This window comes from Fukomys damarensis, unplaced genomic scaffold, assembly GCF_012274545.1.
Source record: "Fukomys damarensis isolate Sample0158 unplaced genomic scaffold, DMR_v1.0_HiC HiC_scaffold_18, whole genome shotgun sequence".
Lineage (NCBI taxonomy): Eukaryota > Metazoa > Chordata > Mammalia > Rodentia > Bathyergidae > Fukomys > Fukomys damarensis.
The window spans coordinates 22,160,598-22,178,945 of record NW_022900930.1 but is presented as its reverse complement, the minus strand read 5'-3'; the positions used below and the strand labels follow the sequence as shown (position 1 = coordinate 22,178,945).

At 40.9% G+C, this 18,348-nt stretch overlaps 1 protein-coding gene across 9 annotated transcripts in view; it reads right to left on the bottom strand.

The window, feature by feature from the left end:
• Irf2 (interferon regulatory factor 2) overlaps positions 1-18,348 on the bottom strand; it is an 87,779-nt gene that overhangs the window by 37,777 nt on the left and 31,654 nt on the right. For 6 of the 9 annotated variants that reach the window (XM_010641047.3, XM_010641046.3, XM_010641045.3 and 3 more), the window contains exon 2: positions 5,619-5,711. In XM_010641047.3, coding sequence (XP_010639349.1) covers positions 5,619-5,705 — 87 coding nt within the window. In that variant the 5' untranslated portion in view covers positions 5,706-5,711. Of the gene's footprint in view, positions 1-5,618; positions 5,712-7,364; positions 7,504-18,348 lie in introns of all 9 variants that reach the window. The other 3 variants (XM_010641050.3, XM_033765412.1, XM_010641051.3) reach the window with 1 other exon arrangement.

Genomic DNA, 18,348 nt, shown 5'->3' with positions numbered 1-18,348 from the left:
TATAAAGGATTGCAACAGGTGTTCAAACAAAATCTGACACACAATGTGCACGGCAGCAATACTAACAAGAACCCAAATATGGGAACAACCCAAATGCCCATCCCCTGATGAATGGATAAACAAAATGTTGCAATGGAATATTTTCAGCCACAAAGGAAGGAATGAAGTGCTGACGTATGCTAGCACATAAATAAACTTTTTTAAAACATGATGCTGAGAGAAAGAAGCCAGACACAAAAGGACAAAGATTGAATGAGCTCACATATGAAATATCTAGAAAAGGAAAACCTAGAGACAAAGAAGTAGCTCCATGGTGTCCAGGAGTTAGGGGAGAAAGAAACAGGCAGGGACTGTTTAATGCGCATGGCGTTTCCTTTTCGCAGGGCAGAAAAAGTTCTGAAACTAGAAGGTGGTGATGGCTGCACATCATGGAAGCATTTAGTGTTACTGAATTGTACGTTTTTAAATAATTCTAACGACAAAAAATATTTTAAGATACATGTAATTGTTAGCTACATGTAAATGTTAATTAGTTTTTCATACTGCAGAAAAAAGTACTAAGGAAATGTATCACAGATATCTGTTTTAAAAACTAATTTAAAGGTAAAAGGTGAGATTCACTTTGAAACTTAGAGCAGTGTTCGTGTGTAAGTACCCTCTTCGCAGATCACCGTGTCCTAAGGAACACTGTGGTGATGCTGTGTCTACGTAGACCCTGTGGCACCTTTAAGCACCCTCAGTCCACCCCAAATGACCGGTGCTGCACCTCTGTCATCTGAGAGCAGAAGACACGAGTGCCGTTCAGAAAAAAAAAAAAACGAGTTTCTTTTAAGCAGCACAGACAAACCTACCTGTCCCCAGTGGAAACCAGTGCTTTATCTCCTTCTGCCTCTTCTTTCTCCCAGAGAGATGTTCCAATCAGTTTGCTCTCTTGGCTTGGACTTTTTACCATATGCAGAGGTAGCCTGATGTTCACACAAACACAAGCCCATTTGAAAGAGAAGAAAAGGGAAGGCTCGTGTACTGCCAGGCAGTCCCTGTATCAGGGAGTGGTACAGCACGTGGGACCAACATGGAATAAGACTGCCAAGGACCAGAGTGGGATCACAGAGGTAGGACAGAAACGAGGAACCCAGAGGAGGCTCCCTCCTTCCTTCCTAAATAAATGGCCCAGAGAAGCCACGGCAAGCGCATCTGGACGTATCTAGAACTAACCAGGACTTTTAACGAGTCAATGGCAAAAAGGAAAACAAAAACATAGGGATTGCTATCCAGGATCTGGAGAAGCTTTGAGTCACTGAATTATACACAGTAGACCTTCTGTAGATTCTCATTTGAGCAAATCAACTGTAAAGAGGCACTTTGGGAATACAGGTACGCTGGCAGATAGTCTTGAAAATGCCACACACACACCCCCATGAAGATACCACAAGATATTAATAAATCTAGTAATCTAGATCTGGGCATACTGGAATTTGCTATCCTATTCATTCTCATCATTATTTTAAAACATACTAAGCACATCTGTAAATACTCCTAATAAGTAGATGTCTCAAGTCAAGGTTCCGTGTATATAACGCTTCTTCACAGCCTTCCTCACTGTTCCTCTGGCAAAATCCAAAGGATTCATTTCATCACCAACACCCTTCAAGTTTATCAGAAGCAGGAAATGGAAACAAAACAAGGCAGCAATTAATCACCTATTTGTTTCTTACTAAGAATGTATTCAGTTGGATGGACTCTTCGCTACTATTTATACATCTAGTAATCTTAACGCAAACACAAGCGATGTTGCTCAGCAGTACACAACCCTCATTCATGTATTTGCAAAACAAGCTTTACAGAGTGCCTCTGACTCACTAGCCTGTCACCAAGTGACAATCACAATGGCCATGCAAGGCACATGGAGCTTCCAGCCTGGAGCACTTCACCATATACAAGAAGACGTTCTGACCACCACCTGCTGTGGTTTGGATGTGGCTGCAGTGTGTCCTCCAAGGTTTCCTTGGTCCCCAGTGTGGAGGTGTGGAGGTGTCGAGGTGGCAGAACCTCGAAGAGATGGGGTCTTAATAAAGGATAATTAGGTCATAAGACCGTTGCTCTCGCAAATAGATTAACAAGTCTCACAGGGGTGGATCAGAGCAGGCAGGAGTGGATTAGTTCCCTCAAGATCAAGTTGTTATAAAAAGAGCAAGCCGGGCCCTGCCCTGGTCTCTTTCTTCCTTGCTTACACATTTTGCATTCTGCTTCTTTGCCATATTGTAAAGCAGCCAAGAGGGCCCTCACCAGGACATGGACTCCATGCTGTTCAGGTGCTCTAGCCACCAGCATCATGTACCAAACAAGCTTTATGAGTTATCCAGTGTCAGATATGTCATTATAGCAACACAAAGTGGACTAAGACACCAGCTAAGGCACAACTAAATCACAAAGTACCAGGTATAGTGTTTGTTTTCTTAGAGTTACAACAGTCTTCAGCAGAGAAAGGAGCACAAATCACCTAAAATATAAACAGGATTCTTAGAAAGGTTGTGAAACATGTCTTTCAGTTAAGCATTTACGTGGACAGATGAAGTTAGAGGAAACTTATAAAAAGATGCTGGTGGACGTGTGTTATGGAGAGAAAACTGAGCCCACCTGAGGCCTGCAGTGGCGGTGGCAGCACTGCCCATGTGCAGAGACATGGCCCATGCCCTCTGTGGCGAGGCCTCAGTGGGATGCCTGCCGACAGGAAGCGCAGGCCTTGGCAGCCCAGGGTCTCTTGTACCAGGGTCAGCCTGAGAGGCAGCAGTGGCAGCAGCCTCTCCCTTTCCATCAGCTGGCCTCAGGTCCACTCAGCAGAGGAGCCGCGAGGTGGCAGGAAGGTCTCTCCAGCTCCTCCTGGGAAAGAGAACCCTCATACCAAGGGCCTGAGGAATGAAGCCCAGCAGGAAGGGCTGGCCACCTGAGCGGGGATAAGTGTTCAGTTATAAAAAGAGAACTCAATTTGCCTTCTGGTCTTGGATCACAAGAAAATGTACAAAGTAAATGAAAGAAAAGTGGTCTCCGTGCGGAGCATCTCTAAGGAAATAACCATTGAAGTGAACAACAGTTTCTTAGGGCTACTGTGACAAAAGACCACAATCCGAACATCTCTAATCAACTGAAATTTATTCTATCACAGTTCTGGAAGGTGGAAATCCCAAATCAAGGGGCCAGCAGAGCTGCACTCTTTTCAAAAACTTTAGGGGAGAATCCTTCCTTTCTTCTTGCAGCTTCTGGTAGCTCCAGGAGTTCCTGGCTGGTGGCTGCATCACAGCAATCTCTGCCTCTGTCTTCAATGGCTTCTTTATGTGTGTCTTCTCTTCTGCTTTCACCTGCCATTGGCTTTAGGGTCCATCTAGATAACCCAGGATGATCATATCGTAAAGTCCTATATTGCAACTGCAAAAACCCTTTTTCCGTGTAAGATGATGTTCACAGTTTGGATGATAACCCAGGATGATCATATCGTAAAGTCCTATATTGCAACTGCAAAAACCCTTTTTCCGTGTTAAGATGATGTTCACAGTTTGTGGAGGTTAGGATGTGGACCTATCTTTGGGGAGGCCACTACTTAACCTGCGGTAGAAGACAACTAACAGCATTAGGGAGGCGCAATGAAACCATGTTCTCGACACTCAGTTGTGTTTTAGAAGAAGCAAAGGCAAAAATAGACAACTACGTTTTAGAAAAAGCAAAAGTAAAACTTGCATTTCTTCAGAACGCAAGAATTCAGGAACATCTGTTTTAATCTCAGATTCTACACCAAATCAGTTAATACTATCTCGTTCTTCAAAACGGAATTCCATAGTGGGGGTTACATGGACTAATGTAGACACCTCACTTAGAAGAGTGCATGGCACCTAATGTTTAACAAAGGTTGGCCCTCATCATCATCATCATCTTATTATTATTATTATTATTATTATTATTAACTACACTATGTCTCTTCAACTCTACTTCACTACCAACCCCCTTTTCCTATCCCTCTCAACTAAGTAGGCAAGACAATCTCATTTCTGTTTTTTTCTTTGGAAAAGGCTAATTACCTATCTAAATCTAAAACACTATAGATATAGTAAGCCTAAAAAAATACTGTGAATTAAAGATGTAGCTCAGAGGTAAAACATTGGTCTAGCTTGTTCCCAGTCCTGGATTTGGTCCTTAGCCCCACAAAAAAAAACTTTTTTTTTTTTTTTTTGCATAAGACTAAAGATACACAGCAGGATTCAGGAAATAACCACATGTTTATTTATTTCTATATACTCTATACTCACCTTGTTTCAGAAAGGACTCATTTAAAGAGATATTCAAATACAGTAATATTAAATTTAAAACAGATGAAAGGCTAAGAACAAAAAGAAGTAATATCTGAGTGATATCTGAAAAGATAAAATGAAGCCAGGAGTGGTATTACTTTGAAAAAAAAAATGCTATAATATTGTTTCCACTTGCTAGGAGCAGGCCACAGTCTGAAATCTGGCTCTAAGCTCTTACACAGATAAAGCCTGACTGGCTAAATTATTCATTGTGTCCTTAAGATTTAAAAAGAAGGGTCAGGGATTTAGCTTAGTGATTCCGCTGTCTGCCTTGTAAATGCAAGGTCCTGAGTTTGAGTCCCAGTACCAAAAAAAAAAAAAAAAAAAAAAAAAAAGATTCAAAAATAAAAGGTGGGTAGGGAGAAGAGTAAAAAGACATTCACTCAAAAGAAATGCAATTATTCCTGGTAGTAGGAAAGAAACTTCTCCCTTGAGCTTCCCTAAGGTAGGCATAGTATATTTACTTACTTTCTAGGTTACAGTTTTTAAATATTTTTTACATACATTACTTCTTTCTGAATTACCCCTAACAGCTAGGCTCAACTGAATTGGAGTTTAAAGGTTAAAACAGTAAGGAAGACTGGGTGTGGTGACACACACCTATAATCCCAGCATTCATGAAGCAGAGGCAGGAGGATCACTGGGAATTTGAGGCTAGCCTCAGCTATGTAGTGAATTCAGAACCAGCCTGAAAACAAAGGGAGACCCGGTCTCAACCTTCCCCCCCGCAATAAAACAAAACAAAACCTAAACCAAACAGTAAGTAAATACTGGGGGAGAGGGAGAATTGTAAATGACAAATAACTACATTTTTAGGACACATGGGCCTAACACATTTTGTAAAAGAGAAAAACCAAAATTCTTTACATAGAGAATGCTAAAAAAAACCCTAAAATACCCCATGCCGGATATAAAACTATGGAGTTTTGATGTCTTTAACCCTAGAAAGCCAGAAATAACAAAAGAGGAATAAGGAGAAGGAAGAGGGTCCCTAAAGAAAACCACTGCAAGAAGCTTCCCCTAGAGTCATCCAAAAGACCAAAGGAGAGCAGCCATGGGAACTTGGATTTTAGGTGACAGTCTGAGAAGACGGAACCTCTACAAGGATAACCCCATGACTTATAATTATTGTTGGTTAGTTCCTGTAATGAACAAGTCTAAGATTTTGAACACAAAAACCAATTTTGTTTCTGGTGGTCCATGTGGGCCTGCTTTCAGCAAGGGCTCTCTCTCCCATGTACGCATGCACGATTCCACACACTTACCAAGTACACTCACCTTGTTAAGCCACTTTAACCCTGGTATTGTATTTGAATTTATCTGTTCCTCCAGCCAGGGGCGCATTCGCATTCTTTCCACTGGCATGATTTCCTTATGCAGAAGGGAAACACAACATTAGACATGTCTGCTACTGACTCTTCGTCTGCACTTTAAAAAGTTCATATCCCTGCTTGGGCCTTTCCTATCTCCAGCTCCTTTGGGGTTGGGCGGCTGGAGGAGTGTATCCAGGAGTGTTACTCTCCAGCCACCTGTCCTTGCTTACCCGTCCTGCTCATCCTGTCTCAGTGGAGCTATGGAACAGACCAGGCCTGCCATTCTCTGAGCAATCTCACAACTGCAAGGGGCTCTGGACATGGTAGACCTGGTCTGGCAGACATCCAGCTAGCTACCAGCCCAGACGTTGCCCGTGATGCTGCCTTAGGCCAAGCCTTACTTCCTCTCCTACCCTGGCTGTGTTCATAGCAGAAACCTTTAACATATCAGGCATTCAGAGGACCAATATCTTACAATACCTTCAGGTTTTTGGGCAGCCACTGTAAGCAAGGTCTTTAAACTGATCTGTTACCTTATCTCTAAATGTTTCAGCTTTGTACACTCTCTTCCTAAGATGATTATGAGAGTTTTTGGCTTGGATTTGTTTGGTTTGGCTTCTCCAGTGCTGTGGGTGGAAGGTAGGGCCTCATGCATGTTAGGCAAGTGTTCTATCACTGAGCTGTACCTCCAGTCTTATAAATTCTTTGAGAATAGGAGCTTCCCTTCTTACAAATCTACAAAGCCCAGGTGCAGCCTTCTTCACAGGAAATGTTCAATACAATGTCTGGGCCAAAACCAAAGCTCAGTCTCAATGAGGTGCCCCTGGAGGCTGGCCTGTCTGCACATATGCAAGCTCCAGGCCATCCTTTTTTGAGACATAAGCAGGAACCTTAGAAACATCACAAAAGGACATGAAAAGACACTTGGAGTCCTCAGTGCACCTACTCTATGGGTCTCAAGTTGTTCCATTCATTCATCTGCCCATTTGATGATCATGGTCTGAGAATGAGGTCCCACATACTGAAAATGCTAACTCCCAGTCCACTGGGATTCAGTGAAAAAAAGCATTACCAATATGAAGGGTCCTATGTACAAGAGAGTAAAGAGTTACAGTAGGAGTTTTAGAAGAGCTCTGGGAGCACGGTATACTCAAGATCACCCTGGGTGACCACTGAAAGGGCTCTGCCTTGCAGGGAGGTGACCAGCAACCCAGCTGGAACCTCCCTTGGAAGAAGATCTGGAGACACAGAATGGGACAAACCGAGAGAAGAAGCTGGGGTAATGACAGCAGTTACAAGCTGGTAGCAACAGACTCCTGTCCCTCTGAGGAGACAATGTAACATGCAGAACTGTTGCTGTGATAAGTAACCTCAGCAATATGGAAACGCAAGTGGGAAGTATGAATGGCCCAGCTTTCGATTTGGAATTGTAATAAGTTATTTCTTATTTGGGGAAAAAATGATCACCTGGAATATTTCAGAGAGCTTTCTGTCATTAAAACTACAGCCTATGAGGATATTGTTGTACTTACATCATTTCTAAACCCTGTAAATATAAATTTGCCTACTCACTAACATTTATTTGTGACCGCAAAATCAGTAACTCACGGTGATCTTCTGGCCACAGCAGAGAAAAACAATGCAAGTCACTGACATGCACGTTCCCAGCTGAGGTCAAACAAAGCAACACTACCTTCCTATTTCTGCTCACCTACTGAAAATAATGTTCTTTTCGCGGTCTATTCAGTGACATTTCCCACACTTTTGCATTTTCAGCTGTCGTTTTGCCACTTAAAGTGGTCCCTGAGAGGAGTGCTGAGGTGCTGAGCAGTGTCTCTCTGCACACGAAGCTGCAATGCCGTAAGGAGAAGAGATGTAGTGGATGAGCTTCACTCAGGCATGAGTTACTGTGCCACAGACAGGGGATTATGACATCAATAGTAATCAACAAATAATGTGTATTAAATAAGGTGTCTTTAAATAGAAAACACATAGCACAAGGTTATACAGTGGTCAGTTGATGAAATCTGACCAGAGGCTCCATGGAACTTGATATGAGGGAAAGTCTGTCACAGTGGTACACACTTATAATCCCAGCATTCTGAGAGGCTGAGGTAGGAGGACTGCAAGTTCAACCCTGGCCTGGGAAATTTAGCAAGGCTCTGGCTCAGAATGTAAAACATTAAAAAGGGCTGGGGATGTAACACAGTGTGAAAAACCTGGGGTTCAATCCCCAGATCCTCAGTACCCATAAAGGTGTGTGTGGGTGGATCATGCATGCACACACACACACACACACACACACACACAAATGTCACATGAAAACACAAACACAGAGGGAAAATGGCCATGTGAAGACAAAGTCAGAGTCTGGAATGAAGCTGCCAGAAGCCAAGTAATGCCTAGAGCTACCCAAAGCTGGTAGGCACAGAATGGATTCTCCCTGGAGCCTGCAGAGGTAGCTTATAGACAGTCTGCTTCAACCTTGATTTTAAACTCTAGCCTCCTTAACTGTGACAGAATAGATTTGTTATTTTAAGCCACACTGCTTGTGGTACTTTGTTATGACAGCAATAAGATCTCACACAAGTAAGAGACAAAACAAAGGCCTTGGGGCAGAAGGACCAGCTCCCAGAAGGCAGTCATTAAGAAAAGATGAAAATAAAGTGTTTGTAGATGGGGAGGGGAGGAGGGGGTGAAGGGAGGGCAGAGGTAAGGGGAAAAAAATGAGAATCAAGACTTGCCATGTAAAGGTACATGATCCCAACAATGAATGTAACTGTACTGTATCCCTAAATGTACCAATAAACTCAAAAAAAAAAAAAAAAAAAAGAAGGAGGAGCCAGAGCCAGAGTCCAAGCTAACCCTAAAGGCTCTGGAAATGGTGTCTAGGATTTTGGTCAACATCTAAAGACTGAAACTTAAAGGATTTAAACAAATGACAAGGCCAGTTCTCTCAGCGTTAAAGATAAAACCTGACTGTGACATCACAGAGTGTTTCATCAGTCTTAATGTGCATACAAATCTCAATTCTGTAGTTCTCCCATGACCTATAACTCTACTTTATAACAAGCTCCTAGGTCCATGAACCACACACTAAAAAGCAAGAATCTAGATTCTCCTCAATTTTGACATATAAATTGAGTGGATAATCTGTGACTTCCTATACAAAGTCTAGTTATTCTACACAGCAGATCTCACTGTATCATCATCTTATTAACCCATTATTTATTTGCATACCATGATTTTCTAACAAGGATGTAGTTCACAAAAATGCAAAATGTATCTCTTCCCTTGCCAAAATACCACAGTGTTATAGATGGATATTGTTTGCTCCCAAATGTTCATACACTAGAAATTTAGTCTCAATATAGAAGCGTTGAGATTCTGGAATCTTTAAGAGGTGGGGCTTCCCATACAATACAATATTTAAGCTATTGGTAGCTCCACCTTCAGGAATGGATTAATGCTATCTCTTGGTAGTGGGTCAGGATTAGATTAGTTATTATAAGCACATCTGGTATCTCCCCTGGATCCCTGTTTTGTACACACTTCTGGCACTGGGATGTCATCTACCACATGGTCTTCACCACAGCCAAGCAGGCATTGACTGTAGCTACATCCTTGAACCTCCAGAACTGTGAGCTAAACAAACTCCTTACCTTTATAAACTCTCAACCCCAGGTATTTTGTTACAGTAATGCAAAATGGACTAAGACATATAAAAACTGAACATGTAAAAAAATTTATACAAACTTATTTTTATGTTTTTGCTTCTCATTTTACGCAACATGTGCATGAAACAATCATACACTAGACATGAGAGATCTAGAATTCATTCATTTTCTCTCTTCCTTGAGCTATTTGTACCTATATCCTAAAAGATATGCCCTATGCTTAACATCAAAAAAGGTAATGAAACTGTCCTTGGAAATACAATCCCCTATGAAAAATGTTTAAATTTTCTAGTTGCACAATTTATATAAGGATTATATCATCATCATCATCATCATCATCATCATCATCATCCTCATCACCATTATTGTTAAAACACAGAAAGTCAAGCAAAAGTCTCCTCTAACTCTAGTCTTGATATCAGGTCAGTATTCTGAGATGATGTCACAGTTGTGAGATGATATACTGTATCACACCATACACCCAAGTATCAGCAAAGTCCCAAGGCCCTGAGAAAGAGGGATATCCCTAACCAAGAGAGTGACCAAAGCCAATGCCTGGGGGATAGGACCACAGATCCACTCAAATTTTAAAGTTCTTAAATCAGGATTGTTATTAATTAATGTGAATTTTTAAGAAGGTCCAACAGAAAAATGTTTAAGAAAAACTCTTACAAAGAACTTCACCTATTTCGGGTTTTATTATTATTTTCTAATAGCTAGGGTATCACCAATGATGCATAATGAAAAGTTAGCCCATGTGCATCAAGGCATTTCCTCTCTTTTACTTGACTCTATACCTAGGCCTCATCCCACACACACTGAACGTGCAATAAATCACTAGTAGTCTTCTCACATGACATTGTGCAGGAAGTTTTGATTCCTAACAACAACCAGAGGATGAACAAACACCCTTCTTAAAAGAAGAGCAAAGGAAGAATTCTTCACTGAGCCTACCATCAGAGCTGACCATTTAGGTGGGCACTGAAAATAGAACCTATTTCTAAAAGTGAGAGAAATGAGTATTGGAAAGAAAAGATGCCAACTTGACATATATGTCCCATTTTCTATTGTTGAAATCCAAGGCAACAAGGTGTTCTTTCTGTAAGGCACATTTTCCATGGGCATATATACCCAGGCCACGCAAAAAGTGAACAGTTTTTCTATAAAATGGAATACTACTCAGCCATAAATGGGAAATTAGATTCATTCATAGGAAAATGGATACATATTGAGGATATACACCTAAGTGAAATAAATAAGTCACACATGTGTAAATATTGAATAGTTTCTCTGGTGTGAAAAACTGTAATAGTACATAAGATCCTAATGAGATTACTGACATTGTGAAATGGGAAGAAGAGGGCTAAAGGTGTAAAGAAAGTGGGAAGGGTAAGGGAGAGAAAATAAGGGAAAAGAAAAAAATAGGAGAAAATGACAAAATGGAAATAAAGTGTTTGTAAACGGGGAAGGGAGGAGGGGGTGAAGGGAGGGCAGGGACGAGGGGAAAAAATGAGAACCGAGACCTGTCATGTAAAGGTACAAGATCCCAATAATGAATGTAACTGTACTGCATACCTAAAGTGTACCAATAAACTCAATGAGGAAAAAAAAAAGTGAACAGAGTTGGAGAAGGTAGGAACGAAGTGGAGAAGACACAAAGGTGCTACTCTTCCTAAGACACTTTTTCCTAAGACACTTGTGTTTTGGTCCTCAGTCTGTCATTGCTGGTATGTATCCTTGGGCTCATCACTCTACCTTCCCAGTCTACAATTTAATCACCTAGAAAAACAAAGCACCTAAAAAAAAGATGATTTTCATTATATAGAATTCTACAAATCCTTTTTGTGACATGAAGGCTTGGGATCTAATTTTTTTATAAGCTTCTATTCTTGTACACCAGGTTGTTTGTAAAAGTAAAATGCCAAAATTTTTTACCCCTATAAACATAAAATAGGAGCAACTTTTGCTTCAAAGAAAGAGTTGAAACATTTGCCCTCAAGCCTGACAAATTGGGCACTTTTTATTTGTTGTGCTTGTTTGTTTTGGTTTGTTTTGGTTTTTGGTTTTTTGAGACAGGGTCTCACTATGTAGTTGAGACTGACCTGGAACTCACTATGTAGCCCAGGCTGGTCTCGAACTCACAGCGATCCTCCTGCCTCAGCCTCCCGAGTGCCGGGATTACAGGTGAGCACCACCACTCCCAGCTCAAAGGCACTTTTTAAAATCAACTATCATTGTACCTTTGAGATTTGGGGTAGGGGTCATCTTCAAAACCATGGCATCTTGTTATCAGTCAACTCAGCCCATGATGGGTAGAGCAGATCCCTGCTTATCCACAGGTGATACAATTTAGGACTACTCCCAGTAAATTCCTGAAACTACAGTACATACTGTGTTTTTTCCCTTTGTATAGTTATCTATGGTAAACTTTCACCTCACTTAGAGAAAGCACTCCACGGCTTCTCTTTGTCATACCCAAATAGGCGCTTATTTCTCTTGTCATTTGGAGTCATTATTAAATAAAATAAGGGTAGCTTTAACACAAGCACTGTTGATCTGATGACTGAGATGGCCACGATGTGACTAACGAGCGGGTAAGGTATACAACATGGATACACAGGACAAAAGGATACTTTACATCCCAAGAAGGGTGAAGAGAAAGGCATGAGATTTTATCACACTACTCAGAGTAATGCACAATTTAAAATGTATGAATTATTTATTTCTGGAATTTTCCATTTAATAGTTTCAAATCACAGTTTTGACCCAGGGTAACTGAAATCATATGAAACAAAACTCTAAATAAGAGGAACTAGGGCTGGGGATTTAGCTCAGTGGTTCTGCCACCTGCCTTGCAAGTGCAAGGACCTGAGTTCGATCCCTGGTACCAAAAATAAATAAACACATAAATAAGAGGAACTAGGGCTGGGGATTTAGCTCAGTGGTTCTGCCACCTGCCTTGCAAGTGCAAGGACCTGAGTTCGATCCCTGGTACCAAAAATAAATAAACACATAAATAAGAGGAACTAGTGTATTTCAAATATGCCTACCACCAAAGCTATTCATTGTGATTTATATAACATGAATGACCCTCCATGAAGTTGACATTGCTAGGTCCTAATTAGTGCCATTAAGAGTGATACTGAATTTTCACCTAAGTAAGTGAAGTTTGAATCTTCAGATAATAATGCAATGGCTACTATTTAATGGCACCTACTCTGTGCCAATATTAACATTAAAGTTCCATTATTTAACTCTTAACAACCCTAGGAGGTAGAAACTTGATTATCTCTTACGACAGATGAAGGGACAGAGGGGGGAACTGCTAAAAGGAAACCTGTTAGTCAGTAAGGAAGCCAAGATCCAGTCAGGGCTATCTAATGAAAACAGCCCAGGCTCATCAGCCTTGTTTCTGTTTTCATCTTACTTTACAAAGCCCTCAGGACAGTCTCTTCTTCGTTCTCCTCCGGAGCTTTTCTAAACTCTTCTCTGATTTGAATACCACTGACAAGACCATCTTCCTAAAACACCACTTTAATAGTCAGTTCTAGAGACTTCTAAAGACCCCTGCTAAAAACATGGACAAAATATATTTTTAAATCTGTTTTAAAGTATCAGGGAGCTGACAAGGGAATAAAAAGTTTAGAGGGTAGGGCCTGGGAGAAGGAATCCTGGAAAGGTAAGCTTGTTATCTGGGGCTCCTCTTCTAGCCCGGGGAATCTGCTGAGTCTTAAAAGAGAAGGCCATGGGGCTCAGAGTCTGGAAAGAGCTTCTGACACATTCACGTGAGCAAGGGAACAAAAATTGTAGCTCAGACACCAACCAGGAAAAGGGAGTCCTGGAAACCACCTCACCCACACTATGTAAATAATAAAACTAAATAGAAATATGTAGTATGATATAAAAGCCCAGTTTTGAATCATCTCCAACCATGACCAAATTAAAATGAGCTAGAACTACCAGAAATAAATGAGTATTCTTATCTTTTTTTTTTCTTTTTACTTTTTGGTACTGGGGATTGAACTTGAGACCTTGTGCCTGTGAGGCAGGCAGTAGAACCACTGAGCTAAATCCCTGGCCAGAGTATTCTTATCTTAGATAGACAGCATTATCCAAGGGTTCATATTATCTCTGGAACGCTTCATATGCAGTCATCTATATTAAATCAATATAACTAGGAATATGAAGATAGAAAGCATTAAAAAAAAACAGGGGAAGTAATGGACAGTAGAAACAGACACACAGGAATACAGACACAGGTATTAAACAGATTTAATGAGGCCAAAAGGAAAGAAAATGAAGCAGGGGGACAAAAGGTGAGAAAAATGCTTAGAAGTAAAAGAATATAAATCCATAGGGAAAACACAAGATCTAAAATATGGGTAGCTTAAAATTTCACAAAGACAAGAGAAAGAATGAGGCAGAAACAGTATTAAAAAGATAGTGGCCAATAATCTTCCAAGCACAAATTTAAGAATCACTGCAAAGCCCAACTGGACAAACGCAAATAAAAAACACACCTAGGCATGCTACAATACAGCTGCTAAAAACTAAAAGCATAACGGGCTTGGGATGTGGCTCAGGGGTAGAAAGCTCTCCAAGAACATAGACAAACATCACGAAAACATCCACAGTACCCATCATCTTTAAAAAACAAAACAATTGTCCCCCAAATTCACCAAACATCCCAAACCCACAAGCCTTTCTAGTCACTACTCAAAAAAAAAAAAAAAACAATGGAAGACACAAGATGCTGGAAAGAAGTTTTTAAAGTACTGAAAAACAATTACCACTTTAAAATTCTTATATCTGGTGACCACTGCCTTCAAGAATGAAGATAAAATCAAACCAGTGTCACTCAGAGAAAAATTTAAGATTTTTCTGTCTGTGAAGCCACAGTCCGTCAGTTCCAGTAACAAAGTCATAGGAGACGGATCAGAACTGGGCAAAGGGATGGGAGTTAAGTGACTAAGAAGAAAGCTTATGTTGAAGTCTGCGTCACAGAAGATGATCACAGCAGCGCCCTGGCCCAGTCTTGGGCAGCTGCATGGGTTCTCGCCACCTAACAGCCGTCCCTGCACAGCCACAGGCCCACCCCTCTCCTCACCCTCCAGAAACTTTACTCGCCAATAAAAGCTAACGCAAGCCAACTTTCATGCTAACCCTTCATGTTAAACATTCTTGCACATTCCTAACCTTTGCACATTCCTGAATTTCCACATATTCCTTCTTAGTACCCAGTCTTCCGGTACCTCAACAAATATTTCTTAAACACATGGGATTAGGAGGAACTGTGCTAAGAGCTGGGGATGACTGAAAGATGAGAGAGGTGTGATCATCAGCCTCAAGGAATTAATAAGTTAGCTGGCAATGTGAGTCATCAATCACATAAGGCTAACTAATAATACCACAATTATAATAATAAAGCTATGTAATAGGGATCAGAAGGCAGTACAAGATTAATTACTGACTAAGTTAACTAGTTCATAAGGAATACATAAATCATCATTAAGTGGGTTCGTAAAGGAAAGCTTTATGGCAAAGGAAGAGTTTTAAATGGAGAGGCAGAGGGAAGGTGGCACATGAGACAGGTAAGGTAACAGCCTCGTATCCAAAGCCCAAACAAGGCTGAGGAAGATGTGCATACTGATAGGGCAGACGGACCTCCTATGCCACCCCACGGGTGGGGTTTTATAAGACTCACCTACCGTGCGGGAAGCAAGTACTGTACGAATATTTAACATCAACTATCTCTAACTCATACAACACCTCTTACCAGTTATCATTCCCAGTTTACAAGTGAGAGAAACTATGGCTAACCCATTTTGACAAAGCAGGGGGAGAAACACAAGAAGGGGGGAAGAAGAGAAAGGGGAGGGAGAGGAGGAGAAGAAGGAAAAAATGAGTAAAATGAAAAGAGAAAGACAAAGGAAAGAAAGGGGAAAAGAGAAAGGAAGGAATGTGCAAGTCACCCAAGGCTTCTAGAGGAAGAGTCAGGACCCAAAGTCAAGTCTTTCTAGAGGGTCTCAAATGCCTCACTAACTTCTGAGCTCATTTAAATAAGCTATTAAAGATTTCTGAATGTGTGATTTCTGAAAAGCCATGTTTCAGTATCATAAACCAAGCTGCACTAGGTACAGAGCCAAACAGAGGAAAGGAGATAAGACAGAAACTACTCCTCTGGTTCAGGACGGTGGCTATGAGCATGTACAGAAAACAAACCAAAACACATGGATAACACACTTCAAGGAACATAATAGCAATTTTTATTCATATTTTTTCATGGGAACACAATAATTTATCTCCAAATACAAGTTCCTTTTACATGATATTCTATACCCTTCATGCTATTTTGTACCTTTTCAGCAAAAGAGTTTCCATGCACAATTACATGACTTGAAAGAAAGCCAAAGTTGAATGATAATCATCATCATTTTTTCCATCACAAAATTTGTTCCAGTGCTTAGAGCAGTCAGATGCTAAGCCAAATGCTTTTCATGCATTATTTCTTTTAACCTTCCAGCAAGCTACATGAGGTACAGTATCTTCCTTCATTTTACAGATGAGGAAATGAAGTTTTTTACATGGCTCGACATCTAGTAAGCTAAAATTCAAACCTAGATCTGCCTGCTTCCAAAAGACATTCCAGAAACCAGTGTTTTTCAAACCTCTGGTAACAATCCACCGGGAGGTCACAGAATCATTTTATTGGATTAAGATTAGTATTACTGGATTGCGATCAACATTTTACATTTAATTTTAATGTGCTGGACTATAGAATAGAAAATATAAGGGAGCACCACAGATAGAGTAGGTACTGTTTTATTAAACTTATGGGTCAATTTTACATTGAATCACATTCTGTCATACTGGGTTATAGTCAAGAGAAATGAAAAAGCATTGCATTAGGCTGAGGTACCTTCTGAGAGTGTGTCTACAGGTGTGTGTGTGTGTGTGTGTGTGTGTACATGCAGGTAGCAGGTAGAAGGAGAGAGTGATGTGGAAAATGGAAAACACATTAGGAGGATACAGGAAGACAAGGAGAGACAAACCCACAATTAGTAATGGACTGACCACTGGGATATAGAAATAAAATATATGACAGAAGCTTATTGGCATTAAGTCCGGCATGAAAGTTCCGAGTTCAGAGCTAAAACAATCTGATCATACATACCGAGGAGAGGTGTGAGACCTTCCTATTTGGCTATGCTTAGTACTTCTTTGCCTGCAGTATCTGTCTGTCTGTATCACTCTACATCTGGTGGGATCCTGGAAGATGAAGTCAATAACTGGCAGCCAGGAAATCAGAAAGACATTTAACATTTAGATAGGATGCCAGACACAGAAAAAAAAGTAAGCATCTGAAATGTGCATATTATCTGCACTTACACAAAACTGAATTCTAAAAGTTATGTTAAACTTCAGGAAAGCGATTAAGAAGCAGAAATCAGCTGTATCACCCACTGTGTCACTGATATAATCTTTATCTCATATATTCATTGTTTTATTTTATTGAACTTTTTAAATTCTTACTAAAGAATTTGAGATACCAGCCTAGTTCTTTTCATAAGGTTTTAAGCAATTCAATCTTGACTTCTACTAGCTGCATTTTTCAGGATGAATGTGTCTCAGGATTTCCACAAAGGGCCACCCCAATTACATCATAACCCCTACTTTTACTTTTGTGTTCTATTTATACCAGTATTCCTAAACTGATGTTCAACATACTGCCTAAGTAACTTAAAAAAAAAAATCTCTGGCCCCATCCTAATGAGAAGAAGCAAACAGGAATCTCTAATTATCTTAGAGAAATTTTAATGCGCCACACGTACGGGAGTCACTGCCAGTTTGTAACCATTAGCCCAGTGGCTGTAAACACCTCCAACTCAGTCATGGGGAAGGGGGAGGCCAAGGGTGAGCAGAATTTGTTATTAATGGGAAATAGATGCATATGAAATTAAAACCCTAAAATGCCTTTACCACAAAACCAGTTTCCCACACTGAGACTTGTCCAGATTATAGTTTAGCATATATTTGCCATTGTATCCACAATTTTATGAGGGGGGGAAAGGCTGCCTCCTTTTGGAAGGTTTTACCACTGCTACTTCACCAGAGTTACCACCTCTGATCACAGATCACATGCAGTGAGACCCAGCCCTGACAGTAAGAGTGAGCTACCTCACCAGAGAATCAGCACACAGAGAAACTAGCAGAGGGCCTCCACTTGTGTGCTCAAAAAGACACCAACATATCCCTGGTTTTCAGTTCCGGAGGTGAATTAATAGTCAGTCCAGAAAACAGTGCAGCCTCATAAGAACAGGAGGTCTTCATCGGGACAGAAGGCTCTGAAAATACCTGTAACATGTCATGCTCGTGCAGATGTGTGCTTTTCTAAGCAAAGTCCCGAGGGCAGTAGTACTCTAGGCAAACTTAAGAAACCCAGTTCAGCCACACTAATGGGAAAGCAGCCAGACCTCCTTACCAAGCCCTTTCCGCACCTCCCGTACCATGCCCATCTCCCTTGTTCTTCTACTCGTTGCCGCTTCAGTCACCACATGGCTCAGTCTTACTGTCCTCCTTACGCTTTCCACGCTCACGGGTGCAGCCTGGCTCAGGAGAGCCACAATGCTTGCCTGTGCTATGTAGCAGCATCCCTTTTCAGGCCATCCTGCCTTCAGTCCATTTCTCTATTCTACTTGAGATTACACAGTCTCAAAAACAAATCTGTGCTGCTTACTCACATGATTAGAAATCTTGCGATGATTTTCCATCTGGTGCCCTTAGGAAAAAGTCCAGATTCCTTAGCATGGTCTAAAGTGCCCTTCCTAAGCCTGCAATACTCTTTGGCATAGGGTTTACCTTTCACAGAACCCTGTGCACCACCACTGCCGAATGAGCACTATCTCCCTGGCTTGCCTTTTTGGGTTTTGACCTGACTTTATCTTATTCTCTTTCCTAGAGCCCCCATTCTTTGGCTGCATTCACCTCCCAACATAGCAGCTCTACCACGCCCGCATC